The 25,041-nt window shown below is 41.2% G+C and overlaps 3 protein-coding genes across 8 annotated transcripts in view; 1 reads left to right on the top strand and 2 right to left on the bottom strand.

The window, feature by feature from the left end:
* klc1b (kinesin light chain 1b) overlaps positions 1–5,121 on the bottom strand; it is a 38,418-nt gene extending 33,297 nt beyond the window's left edge. For 3 of the 4 annotated variants that reach the window (XM_080448580.1, XM_080448582.1, XM_080448583.1), the window contains exon 1: positions 5,049–5,121. The gene's annotated coding sequence lies outside the window, so the exon portion shown is untranslated. Of the gene's footprint in view, positions 1–1,269; positions 1,520–5,048 lie in introns of those variants that run through there. The other variant, XM_080448581.1, reaches the window with a different exon arrangement.
* A 3,804-nt stretch (positions 5,122–8,925) lies between these two features.
* mrpl2 (mitochondrial ribosomal protein L2) lies at positions 8,926–13,005 on the top strand. The gene is made up of 8 exons (XM_080448597.1): positions 8,926–8,976; positions 9,211–9,305; positions 9,793–10,006; positions 11,080–11,218; positions 11,343–11,458; positions 11,954–12,064; positions 12,238–12,311; positions 12,596–13,005. The coding sequence occupies exons 2-8, from the start codon at positions 9,234–9,236 to the stop codon at positions 12,803–12,805; spliced, it is 936 nt and encodes a 311-aa protein (XP_080304723.1). The 5' UTR covers positions 8,926–8,976; positions 9,211–9,233; the 3' UTR covers positions 12,806–13,005.
* Positions 13,006–13,174: 169 nt separating this feature from the next.
* Positions 13,175–25,041, bottom strand: part of LOC308099788 (phosphofurin acidic cluster sorting protein 2-like) — a 105,609-nt gene continuing 93,742 nt past the window's right edge. For all 3 annotated transcript variants that reach the window (XM_080448576.1, XM_080448577.1, XM_080448578.1), the window contains 6 exons: positions 20,452–20,494; positions 20,289–20,331; positions 18,881–19,019; positions 18,005–18,234; positions 17,156–17,269; positions 13,175–16,423 (listed from right to left, as the gene is read on the bottom strand). In XM_080448576.1, coding sequence (XP_080304702.1) covers positions 16,308–16,423; positions 17,156–17,269; positions 18,005–18,234; positions 18,881–19,019; positions 20,289–20,331; positions 20,452–20,494 — 685 coding nt within the window. In that variant the 3' untranslated portion in view covers positions 13,175–16,307. The remainder of the gene's footprint in view (positions 16,424–17,155; positions 17,270–18,004; positions 18,235–18,880; positions 19,020–20,288; positions 20,332–20,451; positions 20,495–25,041) is intronic.

The following is a 25,041-nucleotide window of genomic DNA, read 5'->3' as shown; positions in this document are numbered from 1 at the left end:
CAATAATTAGCACATTTTGCCAAACTAAAGAAGGATCATTTTCATTCATTTAAGATTTACAGTTCAATACAAGCAATACAAGAATGTATTGTTTGTTTCGTCTTTCCACCAAAGAAATAACAGGAACAAAATGGATAGTGGGATCAATGAGGGCCTGGATCAACAAGCAGTATCAATAAATAAAAATGAACTATCCCCATCGCTACTTAAGAGTGAAAGTGGGCTTAGCATTGAACACCTCAAGACGGCTCAGAACATCTCAGATGCACAAAAAACACACGAAGAGGAGCTTTCATCTCAGCTTGAGAAGGCATGGCACTGAAGATCTCAGTTAATATTTCTGTGGTAGTAACGTCTACATGAGCTCTCAAATATCAAATGCGGTCACAATTTAGACAGCTTGTTATTGCAACACAGAAACAACAGACATACTGGGTCTCAGGGGTTTAACACCACTGTGGATGAAAAGACTCATTCAGACTTCATACAAACTGCTACATCAATGGAGCAGCATACAGGTGCTTAAAGGGGGCTTTCATTCTGCTCAGGATAGAAACAGGTAGCCTGGGCTTTGGGATTTGCATAAATAAATATAAAAGTAACGGTATGCGTGGGCTATGACGACTATGCACCACAGTGTCTTCAAACTGGTCATGTTTTGACACAAGCACTCAAAATGTGTTTCTTTCCCCTGTACAAAATAAAACTAAAAATGAACACGCATCAAAATTACACAGTAGAAATCCTCAGTGTTCATTTATCCATTTGAAATTCATAGAGTGTACACAAAAAACATCAAATTAATGCCGTTCACAGAACTGCTACAAAGCGACAGACTACCTATTCCTTTTCAATGGAAGCCAGCGACATGAAGATACAAAGATACACCGGACAAGTGACAACAGTAGCTTTGTCGCCCGCTACAAAGTAACACAATTATCGTGAACTGGCTTCAACTTCACACTAGCAGCTACAAAGCTAGAAAATGATCAAGTGTTGTTAAACACACTTTGGTATCACACATGGCAAGTAGTGCAAAGGACACAGTTTTATCTGTGACATTGGAACTATTGTTAATTGATAAATTTGTATGAAATATAGCTCATCAAAATCAAAGTTTCAATCCTGAACAATAATAGAGGTAGTCTCCCTGAATACCTCAATTCTTACACAACCTATGCAGTGCCTCCTAAAGGACCAACTCATACATCATTCATGCTCGCTGCGTTTTCAGCTACTTGCTGCTGCTCGCTGGACCACAAAACTAACCTCAGTTCCTGTGGCGGATCAGATCCACATCGTTTGGCACAGAAGAAAGCCTGATGAAATAACAACTCCTCCTTCAGCAATAGCTCTACACCCCAGTAAACATCATCGTTTAGGAAAAAGGCTTTGCTAGTCCGTAGAGAAAGAGACGGCCCTCGATATCGAACAACCCGTTCAGAATGAAACGGTCAGGTTGATGCGACAGGAGGACGAGTGCAGATGCAGAGGAGACGAGAGCAGTTGCCTACTGGATGGTGACCTTCCCATTTGATTTGCTCTGTCGGAGCAAGCCAGCCTGATCTCAGAGCAGACACCAGGGAGCTGCCCCGCCCACACCGGCAAGAGAGGAGAAAAGGCTGAGATGAGGGAGGGGGAGGGAGCAATCCTAGATCTAGACACTGCTTCTACTGCCATCAGGACACAAAAGACCTAGCATAATGAGGCTAAAGGCGTTTTCACCAGCCACCAAGGCCCTGTATACAAAACAGTTCCAAAGGTTAAACCCAAGAGTCTTGTGAGGTATTTGTGGAGGTATTCCATTGGCATTGACTGACATTCATTCCCTGGCCCCTTATCCTAACATTAGCTGTAAGCCCCAAATGCCTAACCACACTCAACATTCTACTCTTAAATGTCCACTACTCTTGTCAGGCCCAGCCAGAATGTTACAATGTTATGGGAACAACAGATGGTGACACGTACGCAACACAATGTATGATACATGTAAACAACAACACCACCTGCTCATATTCATACAAGGCTAGGTGCTCGACAAGGCATACATAAGGAACTCTGGGGAATTATTTATGCGATGTGACAAACATGACAGCACTGTGTGTAAGGGCCAGTATCTGACGACATGATAAAGTCAGAAAAGAAGGGTCAGGGGAGGCTAAAAGCCTGAGTCAAAATGTCACCTCGACTGCATGTTTTTTTTTTCTCAAAGAGAAAATCCATCCTAAGATAGCGTACACGTAAATGTGTTATTATAATGTGTTACAAAAGCCCAAATCAGATCCCAGGAGCTAATCAGAAAGGATGAATTATGTCTGTAAATTATGATAAACAAAGCGATTGTTCCGCCTCTGTGGGATTTGAGGGGCATATTTGAGCATGTGTGGGTGTCCGTGAGTCGATCCCATATTCCAGGAGATTCACAGAACTTCCGGAAGAGGTGGAATATATCTGCATTTATATTTCCTCCAAACCCTGAATATTTGTTTTTCCATTGACCCCATCAATGTTTGGGGACCGTTTGATGCATGAAGAAATAAATACCATCCATTCCTAAACCCAGTTCAAGGGCTATAATAGCAGTCACACCTAAATCACTGCAGCCCATCTCTCCTCTTGCCTATAACGCCCAAACAGTGATGCATCGAAGGAGGATGCAGCCAGCGATGGACAGTATATAGTACCGCATGGGAAATTATAGGAGATAATTTGGTAGAATGACCTTCATGGATTCACACAGTCACACAGCAGTGAAACGTACAAGGCCCCCCTTTCATCTCAGCCCGTCCCCTCCAGGTTGCCAAAGGCCCAGATTTCATTAGCATCCATCTGACCCGCACATTATATCATATTATAGAGGCCCACTGTATATAATCCTTTAGGCCAGTGGTTCTCAACCAGTGGTCCGGGGACCACCGGTGGTCCTTGGGGGGTTTCCAGGTGGCCCCCAGCTAAATGATGGAGTCGGTAAGCAAATGGACCCTTATTAGATCTTTAACCCTTCAGAGTTCTAAACAAAATATTCTAAGTTTTGGGTCTGAGAGTCTAAATCTCATCAAACGGTGGTCCGTGGCTCAAATGCCGAATGAATAATTGGACCTTGATACGAAAAGGGTTGAAAACCACTGCTTTAGGCCAATATTAGCATCACTATCCGTCACTGAAATTAAAGGCAGAGTCAGTCAGACAGACTGCTGTCTCCTCACGTCAGCAACTCGTTTATCCTAACACACTACCACATCCTCATCATCATCATCATCATCCTCCTCGAATACAAAACATCTGCCTCTGTGAAATGACAGGGGATGAACTGAATTACCCCAAAACAAGGGTAGTGGTGCACTTGCTGTTGGCAAGTGCAATCTCTTACTGCAGCTAGGTCTGCAAGAGCAAGACTGAGGGCTGTGCTGTCCTCGGGGAAGAACAGAAATCATGTGCTCATGAATTAGATAATAAAATAGAAGCCTTTTTTTCCTCCTCCGCCGTTGCTATGGCTTGCTTACAGTTTCCTTCCAATCATATTTCTTCCCCCTCCCGTACCTTGTTTCAACACACAATCTCTACTCTAATATTAAACCATGGCTATTGGAAAAAACTGCTTCTCTGGAAATTCACAAGATATCTTAGATATGAATTATGAATAACCAGATTTGCACCAGATCAAGGCCCTAGGCAGAACGCTTTCTTGAGATAGGGTGTGGTGCATGTTATTATAGCAATGAAATCCTGGCCTGTGCATTTTAGGAGACCTGGGACTGCATTGCATCAACAAGGCAGCAAGCAGCTGACCTCTGTGCCATCTCTCTGCATATTATTCATTTCCTGCCCACTGGCTGTAGCTGGACAGACACCACCAGCACGTTTTATGTGTTGTTTCCTGTGTGTACACCCTTTCCCCGGGCACAAAGAAGTGCCAGCCAACCGGGGAGGGTGTGGCAGGACATCAGGGACAACTCTGGGGGAAAAGCCAGTGATACTGTGTACCAAATCATTAATCATCCTATTGAAACCAGCTGTATAGACAGTTTCTCACAAATATGACTGTTGAATGGGCCTGCCCAAGGGAGGTGCTAGGGGAAAATATCAAATGGAGCATCTCTCTGCCTTAGGCTGGTGTAATTATAGTCTAAAAAGCCATCCAATACTCCTTTCTAACCGTTTTATCAGAGCATCTTGTAACCGTGTATTTCACACGGTTGATAAATAATCAAGTACGTTCTAGAACAGAAGGATAAAGATCTGATACATTGCTACGAGTGCAAATGGCTCTGCTGCACCATATTGACTCGCACGAAACACAAAAAGGCAGATTAAAAGTCAATTTAAACCAGGTGATGTTCTCTTTTTTTGGGCCCCCCATGGCTTCAGACACAAAACAACAGATCATGAATCTCCCTCGACTGTTACCACCTCCATTACTAAGAAAGGACAGATTATAACACATTATACATTAGATTTCCCACTCAATGTTACTAGAAGAACCTGACATAATGTAGTTTGCCATTCGGATAGATGTTGTGCATAAAGCCCTACACACCCAGACAGAGACAGACAGACTGCTCAGTCGCAGCCACGGTTGCCAGATCTGCTTATTATAATTTCCCCGCAAGATTGTATTTGAAAATAGCCGATCTACAAGCTCACAACGCGTCGCATCACGACGCGTTGTGAGCTTGTAGATCTGCTATGTTCAAATAGCTGATGTATATGTTAAAAGTGCTCATGTGGCCCATAGTCGCTTCTTTTGGGCTGGTTTTCCTAGACCTGGTTGCTTGTTTCTCTCACAGAATCTGGCAACACTGGCCACAGCCTCCTACGAAACAAACCAAGCAGCTTGTTGGGTCTCCTGCGGTCTCGTCAGCTCCGGTTAGCATTAGCCCAGCTAGCATCACTACCACCACTCCCCAAAATAGTGCCGCGTTGCCATCGTTCAAACCAACTTTTCCCTAAAACGTCTACACATAATAATACGTATACGTCTTCTGAAAGTGAAACACTCAGATATGTCGTCGAAACGGCGGTTATAGTCCGTGTTAAATGTCACTTACCGAGAGCTTAGCGGACTGACAGCTGCCTCAGCCCCTTTAAATCCAAAATGTCTGCCTCAGCGCGAGCTGCTGCTCTCAGGCTGTTGATGTGGAGTGACGTCACGTCGTTTTCACCAGCGTGATCTAGTATGAGAGTCACGACACTAGATGACTCCCGTCGAAAGAATGGAATGCGGAAATGCCCGTTCTATCTCAATCAAGGATCTCGATACGAAAGTTCCAATGTTTGGAACTAACAGTCCCAATGCGGCGCGTGTGGTAACTTTCTCTATAATGGGTCTGGTTTTCACCACTTGAAGCTCCATCGCGCGAGGGGAGTCCAAAAAGAAACAGATCTACAAGATAGAACAAGTCAAGTGGTTTGTGAAGAGTGAAGTGTTTTATTTTGTTGCACGACTCGACTGTTTTATGTGGCTATTTCAGCAGCTCTGTAAAGCCCCTTTGAAGCCTACATACAGGTTGAGGTCCGTATCAAGTCGAGAACATCAGCACTATGATCACTTTCGCCATACAGTGTCTATGCGCGTATGTCTGACATAATTAGTTCATTGGACATTGGTCTTTTTATGTGACACAGGCATTTACCAGTGTTGCCAGATTGTGCGAGAGAAAACAAGCCCAAAAGAAGTCACACGAGCACTCGATAACCCATGGCTATTTGAAAATAGCAGCTCTACAAGCTCTGCTATTTTCAAAGAAGAATCTTGGAGATTTTTTTTTTGAAAATGTAGGAATATTTTCAAACCCACAAAATCTTCTATGGGGGTCTCTGGCACAAAATATTTTCAGAAGGTTGGGTCTACACATATATATTCATTTGGGGGTCCTTGACATGAAAGTGTTTGAGGACCACTGGTTTAAACAACATGAGGAAACAAGCCCAAATAAGCAACTACACTTTAGAAACAAGCACAAAAAACTGCAACCCGCAACTACCAATAATTTACAAGCAACTTACAGAAAAACAAGCCCAAAGTCGCTTATTATAGAGGGACATGGCAACATGTGTATTCACAACTGGCATTGGTGGTTCAGTGGTAGAATTCTCGCCTGCCACGCGGGAGGCCCGGGTTCGATTCCCGGCCAATGCAGGATATCCTTTTTATTTTTTTTTGTGTGCGTGGGGATCTCATTTTAAACAAGCTTAGTGCTTTATGAGTCTTCCAGTTTAGTAGACCTTGTATTGTGAATCTGTACTTCCATGTACTGTTGTTCTCATGTCTTACTAAATAAAGTACATCAATCAAACAACCTGATTCCTGAACCCTGTGTGGGTTAAAGGGGTAGTTCACCCCCAAAATAACTTTTTTTCTATGGATTACTCAGCCCATGGAGCCTTGAATTCATGGATATTTTTTTGTTTTTGTCGCATTCCTTCCTTTTTTATTTGATTATAATAAATTTAGCCCCATTGATTCCGGTAGGAGACACAAATGCATTTGTGTCTCCTACCGGAATCAATGGGGACAAATTTATTATAATCAAATTATTGGCTTAGGAATGTGACAAAAACAAAAAAATATCTATGAATTCAAGGCTCCAGGTGGTGAGGAATACATAGAAAAAAAGTTATTTTGGGGGTGAACTACCCCTTTAAGCTTTCTGTAGATATTAATAAACTGTACCACCGCTCCCCCTTGTGGACACCTAGGGCACTGCATGCCCTCACATAAACACTGCATTTGGGCTAAATCTCAACATCAGCTCCCCTAAAAGATCCACTGGATGAACAAAAAACAAGACCAAAACTCTGAGAACAATATGCTTACAGATTCATGTAACTGGGGAACTCAATGTCAGTGAAAGGATGGCCAGGCAAAAAACAAAACAAACTAGAAGATGTGCTCCTCGGAGCACAGGTCTCTGCCAGGTCAGGTTGCAGCACGTCCTGCAAAGCTTAGCCTATGGGCGGTGCCGGAGATTAGCTGGTGACAGACGGACACACACACGGACGGACGGACGGACAGGGGGTAAAACATACTCTCCACCATACCTTCGGCCTGGCGGAGACAAAAAACAAACAAACATGAAAGCAAATAGTGTAAGGCTAATCAATTCAACACCCAACATCTCTTGGAAATCAAATCGTGAACACTGCACAAAAATTAAGACATCTATATACCTCATCAAGCTGCAAACAGTCACCAACACAAGGGATATAGGCAGGTAGAATGAGTTGAGGATGTGATTGATTGATTGACTGAATACTTTATTAGAAGTTTGCAGAAAAAAGCACAAAGTACAGTTCAATACAAGGTCAGCTAATAATAGGAATTTTTCCATTGGGGTCCTTTGTACTCAATTCATAGTGAAATGTCTAGGGTGGAAAGGAAAACCACCCTGGGTCGTTCTGAAATAAGGATAGGATGGAGCAGTGATAATGAAATACACCTCCTTCTTAAACACAAACATCAGCCAAGTGACACAGACGTTATTCTCTTTTCTATGAAAAAGATAGCACATCTTAAATTTCCAGGTCAAGGAGGACAACATACATTTCTTTTTTATTTGGCTCACATCACAATAAAAAGTGCTTACGCGTTTGGAAACACCCTGGAAGAAGGCTCTGTGCCAAAATGCGTAAGCATTTTTTAAAAAAAGAGGGAAAAAAGTGAAATGTGAGTATTTTGTCCTCATTGACCTGAAATTTGAGATGTGCTCTTCTTCATATTTTTGGGAATATGCTCACTGGATTTTGGATCTATCATTGTTGAAGTGTAACTCTATTTTAGTAACTGTTACATAGAATTACAGAGGTTATCTTGGGGAAAAAAAATCAAGAAAACAAGTGTTGACCGAGAATGTAGGTCAACACTTGTTTTCTTGTCATTTTTTTAGATGACATAAATGGCAAGCTACAGAAGGCACAGCAGAGACATGTCAAAATAACCATTGTTAGAGAGGCTTTCACATCACCAGGGTTGTTCATGCTAGATCGCCATGGTAGATCACAGGAGATGACTGAGTGAGAATGAGTCCTGACTTCATGGGTTCCAAATTTAGGCATAATATTCTACGACCTCATAGATTCCATATATGGATATGCCATGATGGATATTTGAGTTTCCATATTTGGACATGATGGTCGATTCAGGATTCCATATTTGGGAATGTAGCCTATGACATATCATGACCTCACCACGATGACACAGCAAATCCAGCCGGTCTGTATAAAGGCGGGCACAGATTCAGTCAGAGGACAGTTTGACTTCCAACCTTGAGACTTGAGATCTCATAATGCTTCCGCTGGACTACTTGGAAGGAGACAAGATGCAGTTTGGACGTCCTCTTTGAGTCACGCAGGCAAGACACCTGTGGTTAGACCTAAATAAAACATCACTGCAGCTCAACCAGCAATCCATACCTTCTCCTAACCCTTTTACAACCATATTAAAGGTACATTTGAATTTGTCATGGGTGCAACCCACATTGCTCATCCCACAAATGCATGTTCCTTACAAATGGGGGACCATTTAAAAGGGGAAACAAATAGGCTTTCCAGTGGTATAAAAGTTATTGCCAAGAAGAATTGCAGAAATGTTTTGTTTTTTATATCCAATAATTTTTCTAACCCAAAAGCAAAGGTTTCTCATTATTTTTGACTGTGACCTCTAGTGCAGTTCTACTGCCATCTAGTGGTTGTGCAAAGGGACACCACTTTGATCTGTTTTATGAGAAGCCACTTTCTTTCTTTTAAATTTTTCATAATTTATACAATTATTAGTGTACTTTAAAATAGTGTACGTGACCACTGCGTGCGTGCGTGCGTGCGTGCGTGTGTGTGTGCGTGTGTGTGTGTGTGTGTGTGTGTGTGTGTTTGTCTGTGCGTGCGTGCTTGCGTGTTTGTGTGCGTGTAGGAGATTGAAACACGTCATAACTATGCGACACGGCGACTGCGTACAGCCTTCTGAAGGACAATATTATAAAGGTTGGGTTTAATAATATCATGTCTTCTACATATTAAAGTACCAATACAACCAGGTTACTAGTTAAATACATTACCTAAAGCATGTATTAATAAAACGTGTTGTAGTTGGTCGCAACGTATAGCTAGAATGCTAAGTTAAGCTTAGCTAAACCCCACGACAACTGACATTATGTATTATTATTTGGAAAAAGATACTATTAATCCTAAAGGTTACTTCTCTTCTCTGATTCACAGTGTAATATCTGGACCTGGTTGTCATGGCGGTGTCTTCTCTAACCAGAGCTCTGAGGACCTTTTCTCTGTCCCAGTCTACTCTGCTGTCCTCACAGGTAAGTCACATTTCTTTTATTTAAGTAAGAGTATCAATACTTAAATATAGAAATACTCTGTTACAAGTTAAAGTCTGGAATTCAAAATTGACTTGAGTAAAAGTACAAAAGTATTGGTATAAAAATGTACTTTAAGTAGAAAGTACTCATCATGCAGAAGGTCCCATTTCACAAGTTTTCAAATGTATAAATATTATAAACATCTTTTGAAAATAGCAGACTGAGCTTGTAGATCTGCTATTTTCAAATGTCCGGCCGAAGTGGTTACTGTATGTTTTATAATAATAATCAAAATCTACAAAGTTCTCAATAATTGTAGTAGAGTCAAAAGTACAGTATTTGCCTCTGAGATGTACTGGAAGTAAAAGTACTGAAAATTGGAAATACTAATTTGTACTTAGTTACTTTCCACCACTGCACACTATGTCAATTTAAGTATTTTACTGCGTAGCAGTAGCACAAAATGACCAGATATGACGTTTTCCAGGTGCTGGGAGGACAGGCCGCTCATAGAACTCATACCATCCTCATGACCCAGTCACCTGTCAGTGTCCTGGGCACATCATCGCCACAATGCAGAGGGTTCCTCACCACGGCCACGTTGGAGCAGAACCGGAGAGACTGGAAGGAGACGCAGAAGGCAGGGAACTACACCATCAAACCCCTTGGGATGAAGAAGACGGGGGGCAGAGATCACTCAGGTATTATATTATAGACAGACTGTTGTGTTTTATGATGAGTCATGATTCTTTGAGAGACACATGCACAGTGGTGGAAAAAGTACTCAAATTCTTTACTTTACTTTACTCTGTTACAAGTAAAAGTCCAGAATTAAAAATTTAATTGAGTAAAAGTACAAAAGTATTGGCATCAAAATGTACTTAAAGTACCAAAAGTAAAAGTACTAAATATTTGAAAATAGCAGATCTACAAGCTCACAACGCGTCGCGAGTTTGTAGATCGGCTATTTTCAAATAGCCTAGGTATAAAATAGGGTTAAAGTGGTTAATGTATGTTTTATAATATAATAATGTATATCTGCAAAGTAACTAGTAACTAAAGTTTTCAAATAAATGTAGTGTAGTGGAGTAAAAGTACAATATTTGCCTCTGAGATGTAGTGGAGTAGAAGTAAAAGTATTGGAAATTGGAAATACTCAAGTAAAATACAAATACCTCAAAATTGTACTTAAGTACAGTACTTAAGTAAATGTACTTAGTTACTTTCCACCACTGCACATGCATGTCTCAAAGACTCGTATACCTGCAGGTATATATGGGGGCGTGGCCGAGTCTGTCTTGTACAGTGGGTGCAAACAACACAGATACTAGCCTTGAGTTTGGGAGACGGATCGTACGTAGAGATGGTGATAATGCAATGCATGGTTCAGTTCCGTAGTGCAGGGACTCTCCTCAACCACCACCTTATGTAAAACGAAGATGTGGTGTCCAAATATACATTTTTCAAGCTCCTAAGCCATTAAATGGAACCAAATTCAAGGGAGAAACACCTTTTTTTTTGCATCTCCAACACACTCACGTGATGTCAGTTCCCTTCCCCCTACACGCAGGCACTAGGGTGTGAGCGTGACATCTATCTGTAGCTGAAAGAATTATCAATTAAATATACATGAAACACATTCTGTTGCTTAGGTATAGGAATTTAAAAGAGTGGTCACATGTTTAACATAAGTTTAATGAGAATTAATCGTAATGTGGTCATTCCATTTGCTTTGCTGGGTTTCACATTTTCACTGTTATTCTCCGTCACTCAGGAAGGATACGGACACATGGCATCGGCGGTGGACACAAACAATTATATCGCTGGATAGACGTCCATCGACTTCCCCTTGAAGCAGGCAAAGACAAGGTCTTTGAAGAGAAGGTCGTTGAAGTTCGTTATGACCCATGCAGGTGAAATGAAAGTCCTCTTATTTAGCACAAGAGACATTTACCAATGTCATTAACATGTCTGTCCACAAAAGTAAGTAATCACACACAACTGACCGCACTGTTTGACTTTTGTTTTTCTGAGTAGATCTGCAGATATTGCTCTAGTAGCCGGGGGCGAAAAGAAGCGATGGATCATTGCTACAGAGAACATGCAGAATGGAGATATCATCAAAACATCTTCAGTTATTGGACGCATGGCAGGTATGAGTTCCACCCGCCAGCTTGTTTGGCTAAACTGCCTCTTACCATTGAATGGAGTCCCCCAGGGGTCTTTAATAGGCCCCCTCCTTTTTTCCCCTCTAGTCTACACCAAATACCTTTGCCGAAAATAGCTGATCTACAAGCTCAATCACGTTGAGGCGCATTCGACGCATTGTGAGCTTGTACAGTAGATGGGCTATTTCCGCCGAATGTTTGCCCCCAGAATAGGGGCGCTAGCATTCCATGTGGTTGAAGGTGGTTTAATGCTCACTGTATAGGACATTTCCATTTCTGCGCACTTGTCATTGGTGGAGATATCAATCTAACTCGCTTCCTCAAGAGGCACAGAACAGGGACCTTTAACATCCTGTGGAGTGTAATGTATTGTGGGACGTGAAAACATTTCTTTAAGTGTTTCTAGGTTGAGCAAGTGACGTCACTCTTGGTATGTGTTACCTTTGTTATCAAAATACTAATACATTTGTCATAACTCAGTTTCAGCCAATGAGGGTGATGCCTACCCACTCGGAGCTCTTCCTGTGGGTACGTTGGTGAACAGCCTGGAGATATACCCAGGAAAAGGAGCTGAATACATACGTGCTGCAGGTAATAAATCATTCACAATCTAAGATTTGGTACATTTATGTTTCTCACTACTCGTGTTATGTGAATACAGAGAGCAGCCTAAATAAAACTAATCAGTATTAGTAGTTAGTTGCTGTAACATTTGATCATTCTACCTCAGTTGAATACTAAACTGTATTGTTTTTTTGCTCAAGGCACATGTGGTGTACTGCTCCGTAAAGTCAATGGAACCGCCATTGTTCAGCTCCCTTCAAAACAGCAGGTTCAGGTAAGGTTCTTTAGATTTGGGCACAAAATGTACTTGAGTAAAAGTATAGAAGTATTGGCAAAGGTATTGGCATCAAAATGTACCAAAAGTAAAAGTACTCATTGTGCAGAATGTCCCATTTCAAGTTGTTACTGTATGTTTTGTAATACAAAAAAATATACAAAGTAACTAAAGTTTTCAAATAAATTGTACAGTAAAAGTAAGTAAAAGTACAATATTTGGAAATGATCAAGTAAAGTACTTAGATAAATGTACTGAGTAACTTTAAACCATGTCACACACAGGTACTGGAGACCTGCACGGTAACCGTGGGCCGTGTTTCCAACGTCGATCACAATAAGCGGATTATCGGCAAAGCGGGTCGCAACCGGTGGCTCGGCATTCGCCCTTCAAGTGGCTTGTGGCAGAGGAAGGGAGGCTGGGCCGGACGCAAGATCAAACCATTACCACCGATGAAGAGCTACATCAACCTGCCCTCAGTTGCAGCAAAATGATATGGACAATATAAACTTGACTCTGGATACTGTATCATGTTTAGGACTGGAATTAACACCACCAGTTCTCACTGGACAAAATGTATGAAGCTGGATCTTGCATCGTAAACGAATATAGTTCGTCACTAAAATGGTGTATTGAGTGAATAATTGGTCAGGGGAGAAAATATGAATAAAGGCAAATATTTGTTTGTACAGAAGATTAAAAATTTTATTAAACACAACTGCTTGTGAGCATGGAAAGAAACAAAACAATATAAAATTCCAAAACATATTTACATCTAGTAAAACATGCAAAGAGTAACCCATATTTTTAGTGGTAAATTTAAAAATACTGTCATGTCATTTAAAATAGGGTTTGTGCAAAGACACTGGGTGGCATTTCAAGTAAATCTTGAGTTATACTTGGTTCTGCATCGTGTCGCGCACCGAAAATAAGGTCTACAAGCGCTCTGTCGCAGTGCGACAGGAGCTTGTAAATCGGCTATTTTCGGGTGCACAACGCCGGTGTGCCACTAAGTATAAATCAGGCATAACAGGATCAATGAGACAGCATATTTTAAACCCCTGGTAGTTTGACCTCTAATGCAAAAGTGATGCTTAAGGTGATTTCCTGCATTGTCGTATTGTTAAATTTAAACATTGCTGTAATTAGCCAGCTCATTGATCCAGTAATATAAAACACCCCCATGCTACCTCTAGGATTTAGGGAAGAAAAAAAAAACTTGAGGTCAAATACATTGAAATACACTTGTTGAATTGTGCCCTTAACGGTATTTAAAGGGCTAGCTCACATGAATTCCCCCCCTAACCACACACAACTGCCATGGCTAGCACTTCATAGCCCAGGTTTTACAAAATATACAAGGGCCAGGTCGTCCCTCAGTTAAAAGATAGTGAACACTTCAAAAATGAAATAGACAACCTGGCTGTACAATCGCAGGCAAACGCATATGGTGGTAGGTGATGAGAAAGCCTTTCAATATGCGGCAAAGAAAGAAGTCACGGAGAGCATTGTAGTTGACCAGACAACAGAAGGCGCTTAACTCTATCGACATAAACATGACCCACTCTACTAAAAGAAGAGTCATGTTAAAACAGAAAGAAAAACGGCAAACCTTCTGATGAATGTAGGTAGTGGTAAATAATTCAAACATAAAGAGTCGTAACACTCCACCTGAAAACCAAATTGTGTCCCGATTAGAGCTGAAAAGGTGAAGAAACCACAAGAAAGTGCATTACATAGTGGGAGAGCATGTACAAGAATTGACATGTAGTAGTGTTTTGCATTGTACAAATCTAAAGTCATGGGTTAAGGAAATATTTGGCATTTAGGGTGGGATACAAGGGGGTAAATATTTGTGCTTTCAATTTAGTGGAATGGACAGTTGCAGTTCACAATGGTACATCTTGTATATTTATATACAATACTATAAAAAGTCTAACAAAGCTTGCAAGTCTTCCACTTTATAAAAACAAAAGCAACAGCAAAGAAAACCCATACAAACAGAAGGCCCTTTCTGTGTCCACATTTTTCCTATTGCAAAAAGTTCACACGAGTAACACTATTGAGGGAGTACCATCAAACACTTAACACACTTAACACACCAACAAAGACACACACAGGCAGTGACAGGAATATCTGGCAAGAATCCATATGCTTCCCCCATTATCATCAAATCCATTTAAAAACGGCTAATAGCTCAACTTGATACTAGGATCAAAAGCAGTTCTTTTCAAGTCAGACAAATAATTTTGAATCAAAAACGTACAAAAAGGAGAAACAATAGGCCAATACAATACTGAATAGGTAATCTGTCAGACGAGACTACATTTTAGGTTATGTACTATTTCCATATCTAGCCGCAATGAGGCCGTATTAACAGACCGCTAATATAATGTGTGCATGTGTATGTACGTACAGCACACGCATAACATGTTTAGAATATGGCCAAATATAATTATGCCAACACTTCACAATATATATATTTTTCTTTTCTTATTTTTTTTTTACAAGCTCAGTACTCTCAATACAGATCTCTGTAATGACAACAAACGTTTCAAGGCTATTAGCTGGCTGAAGCGTAATAAAGTACAAGTGTATATAGTTAAATGCTCTGCTGGTTGGACTGTAGAACACATTTTTTACTTTGGCACATCACTATACATCTGGCCCTAATCAAGAAGCACAGACCCTAGATTTCAGACAACCGACAACTTCTGTGAGTGAGACAGGTTGACAAGTTGTCCACTATGTCAATATACATATGAGTACACTGCGAAGGATTCAAACATATTTTGACCACTTTTCACAAATAAGTGGGAGCCAAAACCCGAAATGAAATGCCAAATACACTACAAGGTGGAAATTGCAATTTAGAACGAAATGCATCAATCGGCACCTTAAAAAGAATAGACGTGACATAGTCACAACTAAAGGGTTTTCTTACATTTGGCATTCAGCTGTAAGAGATCAACAAAATATGTGGTCTTGTGTATCAGATGACCCTGTTTCAAAGTGGTTATAACTGCACAGTAACTCCAACCTCAGGTAATGAATCTACACAAAATCCTCAATGTTCATCTAAGAGTGTGAATGAACAGTGAGGATTTTACTGAGTATACTGACTTGACACATCAACTTCAGCACCTACAATGAAAAAAAAAGAAGTAGAAAAAAAATAATGGTTATCTTTTTTTAAGAACTGTTTACATGTGTTATATAAATGCATTATAGCTACATTCACAATAGCTACCTTCCCAAATATGTTGCTCGACTTGTTATAGATACACAGTGTGCTTTTAACAGCAAAAGGCAGAAACACGTAATATGTTGTTCCTTACTATAAAAAAGAAAAGGAAAAGTTGGGAGTTTGAAAAGATGAAATAAGAGACAAGTCAGAAAACAGAAGACTTGAGTTAGAAGGGATAGGATTCCATCTAGATTCACAGCAATATTCTTTTTGACTTTCAGTTAACAAACACGAACACAGTCGCAAAATGATCTCACACACGCACGCGCGTCACACTGCACATCACCATCATACTTCTCCATTGTCTATAGAGCAACGATAAAAACGTAAGGATTTCACAGAAATAATAAAATGCTAATGAGAACAAAGTGCAAACACAGCTGCCGTTACCGAAATGTGGCAAAATTGTCAGAAAAACCTCAAAAAAAGAAAACACACATTCGAGGCGGCAGCACAGTAACTTACAAAATAGTACTTGTCGTTCTTTTTTTAATATATTGTGTAAAAAACTAAACAAAAAACCCAACAACAACAACAACCAACAAGGTCAACATCGATAATATCAACTTGAACAACGTGAAATGTTTGTGTATTTGAACACATGGTTACAAGTCAGTAAGGTTTCCACAGGAAAACTATTACTGCCGGCCCGGGGAGTTGGCTTTCCTCTCTTTTCTCTGTAGCCTCGCTATTGAGACAAGTGCAGGGGGGAGAGTGTGTCGGTGGCGGTCGGGGGTCGGTGGCTGGGGTCACATGGTTTTGGTGTAACCGAAGACCCCCACGGGGAAATGCTTGACGTGCGTTGGCCACTGGGCGGCTAGCTGGAAGAACTTGACATCGTTCCACTCAACACCATCGATAGACACTGAAAAACAAAGCGATTGACAGTAATTGAGCAACCTGAACAACTAGTAGATTGCGCCCAAATCCATTTTTGGAGTCGGGGGTTGTACGATAATGCCTGGACATTATATACTGTATTACATTGGTTCTCAAAGCGGGGTCCGGGGACCCCCAGGGGTCCTTGAGGGAATTCCAGGGGGTCCCCTATCCCAGATGGATAGGAACCAAATGAACCCTTATGGGCTTGTAACTCTGAAAGTGTACAAATGGAACCAAACGGACTCTAACGGTTCCGTTTGGTTCCATTTGTACACTTTCAGAGTTACATTAACATTGATTTTACAATATAAATTGGGGTCCCAGAGATAGAAATAACATTAAATGGTAGCCTAAAAATGCATGTCAAACTGGGGGTCCTTGAAATTAAAATGGTTGATAATCACTGCTAGAGCTGTAAAAAAAAAAATCTTCTCTTATGGGGGGTCCTTTGACATATTTCTTCAAATGGGGACCCGCGGGCTAATAAGTGTCAATTTGGGGGTCCTTGACATGAAAAAGTTTGAGAACCACTGCTGTATTATACACACACACACACACACACACACACACACACACACACACACACACACACACTATTTAAGAACACAATTCATTAAGCTCTAAGAAAGTAGATTCTCATAAGATATTGAGATTAAAATAGTGTCCCTTTGCATAACCACTAGATGGCAGTAGTGTCTATGCAGTCTCACAGTACCTCTTAGCATCGTGTGCTGATGCTTGGCTGTGCAGATCAACCTGCTGATGCCGTCGATGACTTGGCTCTTAGAGTCCAGGTCTTTCTCCTTGGGCTTCTTGCTGAGGAAAATCACTACGAAGGAGAAAGAATAAACGATTGCACCGATGTAAAAAAAATGTAATAAATAAAAATAAGAATCCTTTAACGTACACATCTTTACAGCTACTACAGAATTTATATATTTTTCACTTCTCAATTTGACATTAGACCCCAGGAATATTGGCTCTCCCCCGGCTCCTTGCTTGCTGAATGCAATGTTAATGATATAGATTTTATATAACCGCTTTAAATCAGTATGCACTCCACCAGGTGAGCCACCAATGATATAGATTTTTTTACATTTAAAAAAAATTCATCTGACCCCTGTTCTCGAACAGAGGTCTTCAACAGGGGGGGGGGGACCCCTAGGGGCTCCTCAGAGTTACTACAGGGTGGCCGCCAAATATTTGAGTGATAGGATCATATTTTTGACATTCACCACCTAGCGTCCCTATTCTGAGGAGAACTTTAGCCAAAAATAGCCGATCTACAAGCTCACAACGCCTCGCAGTGCGAGGCGTTGTGGGCTTGTAGATCTGCTATTTTTGGCAAAGAGGTATAGGTGTAGAGGGGGAAAAAGAGCAGACCAAGTAAAAAAAATAAGTTTCATCTGAAACACAATTTTATACAACATTAGAGGGGGTCCCTGCTTCATCTCTCTCTCAGCTAGGGGGTCCTTGGCCTGAAAAAAAAACTTGAAGACCCCTGTTCTAGAGCCATGTTTTTTTTTTACACTGTGTGCGCTGAGTCACGTGGTTAACGGTTTACCTTTCTTGTTCTTCTCCTTGGTGACCACGGTCATGGCCATGCTGGGCGGAGGGCTGAGCTCTCCGCCGCCGGGCAGCCGGCTGACCTGGAGGGAGCGGAAGTTGCTCTTCAGGGTGTTCTTCATGCCCACGTCTCTCTTCTCGCCCTCCTTCCTCTTCTCGCCGGGGCCCTGCCACGTCCAGTAGTCCACCTGCAGGCCCATCACCTCGCCGCCGCCCGTGCACGGAGAACTGTGGGGGGGAAGTGGCGTCGTAAAAGAAAAACTCAGTTTTTCGCAAACCAAGCTGTTACACATCACATTCAAAAGATTTTTAATCCAAATAAGACCGGGAAAGCATCCGTGTCATTTTTAAGATTTCTTTGGCTATTGAAAAATATCAGATCTACAAGACAGATTGTAGATCTGCTATTTTTGAAAAATCGTGAACATTTTGTCAAATGTTTCGTTCCAGGGGCCGCCCAGAAGCAAAGATTTGAGTTACAAATGCTCGCTTAAAAAAATATATATATAAAAATATATTGCACAAATGTTCAAGATTTTTCAAAAATAGCAGATCTACAAGCTCATAGCGCGGCACCGAGTGCCGCCCTAAGAGCTTTAGATCTGCCTTTTTTTTATCATGAATATTTGTCAAATGCTTTATTCCAGGGACCGCCCAGAAGCAAAGATTTGAGTTACAAATGTTCGCTTTAAAAATACACATATTTAAAGATTTGCACAAAGTGTCACAATTTTTCAAAAATAGTAGATCTACAAGCTCATAGCGCGGCACCGAGAATAGCCCAAAGTAAAAAATAATGGTTAAAGCTAAAAATCAAAAAATGACCCGGATGGAATGGGTTATTTGTGTGTGTGTAGAGTTGCTTTTGTCATACCCAGCTCCAGAGAGGGCGGTGGAGACAGACGGGGACTGAGGAGGGGTACTTCCTATCTCTTTACCATACGGACCAGCCGATGGGGGGGTCGGGGATGACAGGGTGCCGGGGTTGCCGCACATGGCATCGTCTGAGTCCACTGCGAAATAGGAAAATAAATGGTCTAAAGAGAGCAGTGCTTTCCCCCAAACCTTTTCTCACTGGGACCCAAACATACAAAAATACAATATGAATTAACCTGTTGAGCCCTATTTAATAGTGAAAATAGACGATCTACAAGCTCACGACACGTTGCATCGTGACGCAAGCGTGTAGATCTGCCGTTTTCTGAAAATGTTTAATTTTGTTATTTTTGGGGGGAAAAAAGAAAAAGAACTTGCAGGAAACATATTTTTTTTTAACCTTTAATCGCAAACCCCCCAAAAAATGGTCCCCCGACCCATTGTTTGGAAAACAGTGTCCTCGAGGTTTTTCCAAGATGAAAGAACCCACTGAAACACATCCGAGTTCTACACAGATACACTGTCATTGTCTATACTCTATTTATTCTTTACAACTGCAAAATCAATCCTGGCCATAATCTTTATGCGCAAACATGATAGTCTCAGTATTTCAGGAAGTAAATCTGGGTCACTGGTTGAAACCTATACACAGCAGTGCGATGCACGCATGCTGTGCTCATACATAAATACAAGCTGTAGAATGTTACAGCCCTTATTATATATTTAGATCAGAGAGGGGTAATCCCTTGGTGGCTGAGACTGAAACTCTGTGTAGGGCTGCGAGTACGTATGCTCACCCCTCTCACTGTTCCTCGACGACTTCTTTTCATCTATACAGATCACGCAATTATGTGGAGGAAGTTTCACGCTGGTAGCAATTTAAACGTGTGACTTCACAAGTCATTGACAGGAGTACTGCCTACTAGCAGTGATGGAAGAAGTGCTCGGATGTTTTTACTTAACTAAAAGTAGCAATACCGCAAGTAAAAGTCCTGCATTCAAAGTCAACTTTTTCAAAATCTTTCGAAAATAGCAGATATTTAACCTCACAACGTGTCGAATCGCGACGTGTTGTGAGCTTCTAGAATTTATATAATAAATGAATATCCGAAGCATGAAACAGTTCTTAATTGGTTAATGTATGTTTTGCAATAATAATAAAAATCTGAAAAATCACTAGTAGTGAGGGGAAAGTACATTATTTGCCTCTGAGATGTAGCAGAGTAGAAGAAAATGTTTTGAAAATTTTAACTACTCAAGTAAAGTAAAAGTATTGAGTAATTGTACTTAATTACTTTACACCACTGCCTACTAGTACGTAATACTAAGCACTACTACCAACAGCGGTGTGTACGTAGCTGTTGGCTACAGTCTAGACAAACAGTACATTAGTTAGACAGCCTTACCTGAGGTTGAGAGGCTGTGCTCCACGATACCAACCTTCACAACCTGAAAAGAAGAAAAACAAAATGAACTTTAAAATAACTAAAAGTCTGGCACGGAACGCATTGTGTCGCCGCGTTTGTCACTGTGTGCATAAAAAATTATAATTATAAAATCATGTCTTACCCCAATAAATGGCACAAATTTCTGACAGGAGTCGTCATCGGGGCTGTGAACAGAGACAGAGGGACAAGCGGCTGTGTGAGCCAGATCAGGGGGAATATGGGCTTTAAGGTTTCAACACTCCGGGGTCAGAAATGAATGACTCGATGGCCCTGGAAGAATGATGTGGCCTGTTGCATGGCCCATACTGTACTTCATGTCCCATCACAGTGGGATGTGATGGCACATGCCTGGTTGGTTGAGTGGGTGGAATGTGGTTATTCTGGAGAGGGGGGGGGGGTTACGCTACAATGAGATGAATGAGACGACCGCTCCTTACAACCAAAATGACTCCGGGGGTGGGGGGGGGGGGGCATCTTAACACTTTAAGATCTGAGGCGATTCTTAAAAATGTTTTCTAAATCCTAACAGTTTTTTGAAAAAAAAAATCAAACATTTTTTTTTCCAAGATTTTTCAAAAATAGCAGATCTACAAGCTCATAGCGCGGCACTCAGTGCCGCGCTATGAGCTTGTATATCTGCTATTTTTGAATAGCCCAAAGAAATCTAAAGTGACACAGATGTGTTCCAGGTCTTAATGGGTTAACCACATTAAAGGAGAATTCCGGACATTTTAAGTGTTATCTTTGATGTGTCGTTACTCACCTACCGACGTAAACAGTGGCATTGTTTATTTCCAGTTATTCCCCTGTCGTCATATTTTCAACCCCCTCCGTTGTCATAATGGGAGCGCGTGTCATAGGGAAATTCGTCTATTATAACCGATGCAAAGTTATTTTTTTCTCTACTACTACTCATTGTGGAGTCTTATGATAGTCAAACATGCAGTGAAAGTTCCTGAGAGGCTACCGCTAATGACGAACGAGCTAACGCTAGTTGCTTGTTTCTCAACATGGCAACACCAAGTTGCCAGGTTCTGGGAGAGAAACAAGCAACTAGCGTTAGCTCGTTCGTCATTAGCGGTAGCCTCTCAGGAACTTTCACTGCATGTTTGACTATCATAAGACTCCACAATGAGTAGTAGTAGAGAAAAAAATAACTTTGCATCGGTTATAATAGACGAATTTCCCTATGACACGCGCTCCCATTATGACAACGGAGGGGGTTGAAAATATGACGACAGGGGAATAACTGGAAATAAACAATGCCACTGTTTACGTCGGTAGGTGAGTAACGACACATCAAAGATAACACTTAAAATGTCCGGAATTCTCCTTTAAGCCTGGCTATTTCGGCCATGTCATTATAGGCAACAAAGATCTACAAGCTCGCAAAACACATTGTGAGCTTGTAGATCGGCTGTTTTTGTTGCAGGAAAGTCATTTAAAAATAGTGCTTCAGTGGTTACGGTATAGACTGGGATTGGAACTAGCCTGGCATGGCCAGACTAATTTCACCGCGTAGATGTTAGTCTGGAATCTCTGTGTGGTGGAACCTGCATTTCCGACGGGGCAAATTAAAAAAACGCCTCTGGTGATAAACACGCCCCCATATCTGCGTACTGGGCCCTGATTGGTCCCTCACAACTTCGGCGGGAGAGAAATACAATCTCTATTGAGAGGGGCCAGACCTAATTTGCCACGGGCACTTTTTTTTTGCAATGGCAGATACGTCTGGAACCAGGCTAGGTTGGAAGTAATCTCTCAAGAACAGATTCTGCTCTGCGTTTGAATCTGTCGGGGGGGTTCGTCATATCGCGTACGCACTGGCCTACAAGTGGGCGTGCCTTCAGATCAGGAAGCAGGCCGCGCTTTACCCAATCAAATGTAGTGGGCGGGATTCACGTGTCCGTCGATCCTTCCCCACTCGAAACAAACCGAAACTAATTTAACAATAGCGTCCTCGGAGCAGACAAAACCACGGAAAGATATTCACATTTTAACTTGCTCTTTCATCATAGAAACAAGTGGGCTTATAACCAAAACGATCCATGTTCTCTGGGAGAAGTGGAGTTAGTGTTCCGTGTAGAAATATTGTTAGTGGGAATGAAAACATAGTCGCACCACCGGAAGTGATGCGCTGAAGGCAGACCAAAACCCCGGTTTCCTTGCGCACGGGTGCTACGTCAACTTCCTCCCAGAGCCAACTGAGATAGTCAAAAACAGCAGAGGGCGCTGTTTTTCCTTTTCATTTGGCGATGGGTTGGAAGTAGACAGAGCATAGGGTTCTTCCAGATAAAGTGACCAACAGAGGAGATCAGGTTGGATTCGGTAGTGGTGGTACGGTGTGCTTATTTTAACCCATTTAGACCGGGAAAGAATCGGTGTCATTTTTAGATTTCTTTGGCTATTAAAAAATAGCCGATATACAAGCTCTTAGCGTGGCACCGAGCTTGTAGATCTGGTATTTTTTGAAAAATCGTGAAAAGTTTTGCAAATCTTTGATTCATTGAAAATATGTATATTTTCATTTTCATTTTCATTTGTAACTCAAATCTTTGCTTCTGGGAATTCTACAAATGTCTTCTAAATCCTAACACTTTTCTGAAAAACGTATGTCGCTATATGAGTGGTTCTCACACTCAATGTAAAGGACCACCCAAAATGATGTGTGATCTCAAAATATGTCGTTCCAGGGACCCCCAGAAGCACAGATCGGAGTTAAAAATGTTAGTCTTAAAACATATATTTAAAGATTTGCACAAGATTAAAAAAAAAATAGCCCAAAGAAATCTTAAAATGACACACAGATGCGTTCCCGGTCTTAGTGGGTTAGAACTGTATCAGGGCTCTAATAAGGAAACTGCGGCTGCATAGATGTTGTCACTGCTCTGAACTGCACTGACCAGACTGAGGGATTGAGCAGCAGGCGTGACCTTTTCAACATGCTAGGACTAAACTGAACGCCCCTTCTGTTCCTGTACCGTCTCTGAGGGGATTAACAGATGCACCGCATGGCGTGCAGTAAGCACCTGCCCTGAGGAAACACACCCGACCAAAGATCTGTTCTGTTGTTAAAGCATGAAATACAGTTTGAATACCACACAGTCCCATGAAAACCACACCTGCTGCAATAGATCCAAAATCGTAAGGGAAGTACATTTATTTGAGTGTCATGTCATACCAGAGTGATTCCAAACTACCCTTTGGAATATTTGTTTCATAAAAATGTTAGAAAAAGACAATTCACGCTGTTTTTTCTGCACATGTGAGTTTCAAATGTCTCTCTGGGTTCAGAGAGTAGCCCAGAGATCAGGCGTTTGGTTTTGTTCTCCTTGTACTCTCTGTTTAACCGCCGTTAATGCTTAATGAATAGTGTTACCAAAGTTCCTGACGTCCAAACCACGCCTCCTGGGTCATAAATAAATGATCCCGTTTAATGAGACAACGGTCTAACGGTGTGGCTTCCCTGAGGATCTCTGATGTCGTGATGTAGGTGACGTCAATCTCGCTCAAACAGGGAGGCACGGACGAGCACACAAACGCTCTCCTAGACATGGGGCTCCCGAACATTTTCACCTCGAGACCGAAAAGAGACATTTAGCGTCTCCCTGACAACCAAAAATTAATCACAAAAAAAAAGGCGCTGGTTCTTGGTTTTGTTTTTGCAAAAACATTTAAGCTCTATATTCTGACAGTAATCATTGTTATTGAGTGTTTGTTGAGTAACAAGGGTCTCCCCATCTCTTTAATAAAAAACAAAATAGATTTTCAGGTGGGTCAACAATTACATCATATTAGGAGAGAGAACCCATTTATCATCTTTAATTTTTATAGTGTCCCAGTTCCAATTTGTTCTGCTCATTTTCATTCAATTTCCAATTTCACTTGTTTATCCTGCATGAATTCCCTCTCCTGATTAGGCTGAAATTAGTATCCGACCTGAAAATATATTTTCTGCTTACTAAAGACTAAAGAGCTGGAGAGACAAGGAACAAACAAAATTGCTATGGGAATATAGAGCTATTGGACACTTATTTAAAAAAAAAATATATATATCACTTACACCCCCTTTACTCCCCATTAAAAAAATAGTGAAAATAGCTCATCTACAAGCTCTCGACACGTCACGATGCGATGTGTCGTGAGCTTGTAGATAGACCATTTACATATTTCTTTTTCGTATGGAAAGGTTAAAAAACTACTTAGCTATTTAATAGCTAAGCAGACATTTGGCCTATAGGTCAGGAGCCTGTCTCCTGTTACTGTAGCGTGAGGTAGCTTGATGTACAAGTGCATCCCCCAACCATGATGTACTGTAGAGTACACCCACTGAACATGACACTAGTACATATACATGGGCAACTGGCGGCCCGGGGGCCACATGTGGCCCCCACCTTCACTTAATGCGGACCGCAGGTTAATATCGGATTACTGATATATTATTGATTTCAGCTGTTACAATTCCAAACATGCAAACATGACCCGCTTGAATTACTTCAGTCTATATTAGTAGCTTAATGACTAGTATTACAATTCTATTGTCTTTTTTATGTCCAATGTATTTGTATTTAAGTTCATAAAGTCAACATAAGTATAACAAGCACTGCGACGCGTTTTGTGCTAGTAGATCTGCTATTTCTGCTACTTTTGTGTGACATACAATGGCGAAATTAGGATTTCTGAATAGAACAATGTCTTTATGACCAGCGGG

Source organism: Gymnoscopelus braueri (genome assembly GCF_963280865.1).
Source record: "Gymnoscopelus braueri genome assembly, chromosome: 14".
NCBI classification, from domain to species: domain Eukaryota; kingdom Metazoa; phylum Chordata; class Actinopteri; order Myctophiformes; family Myctophidae; genus Gymnoscopelus; species Gymnoscopelus braueri.
Note: the sequence above shows the minus strand (reverse complement) of the source record. Positions and strands in the feature narration are given on the sequence as shown.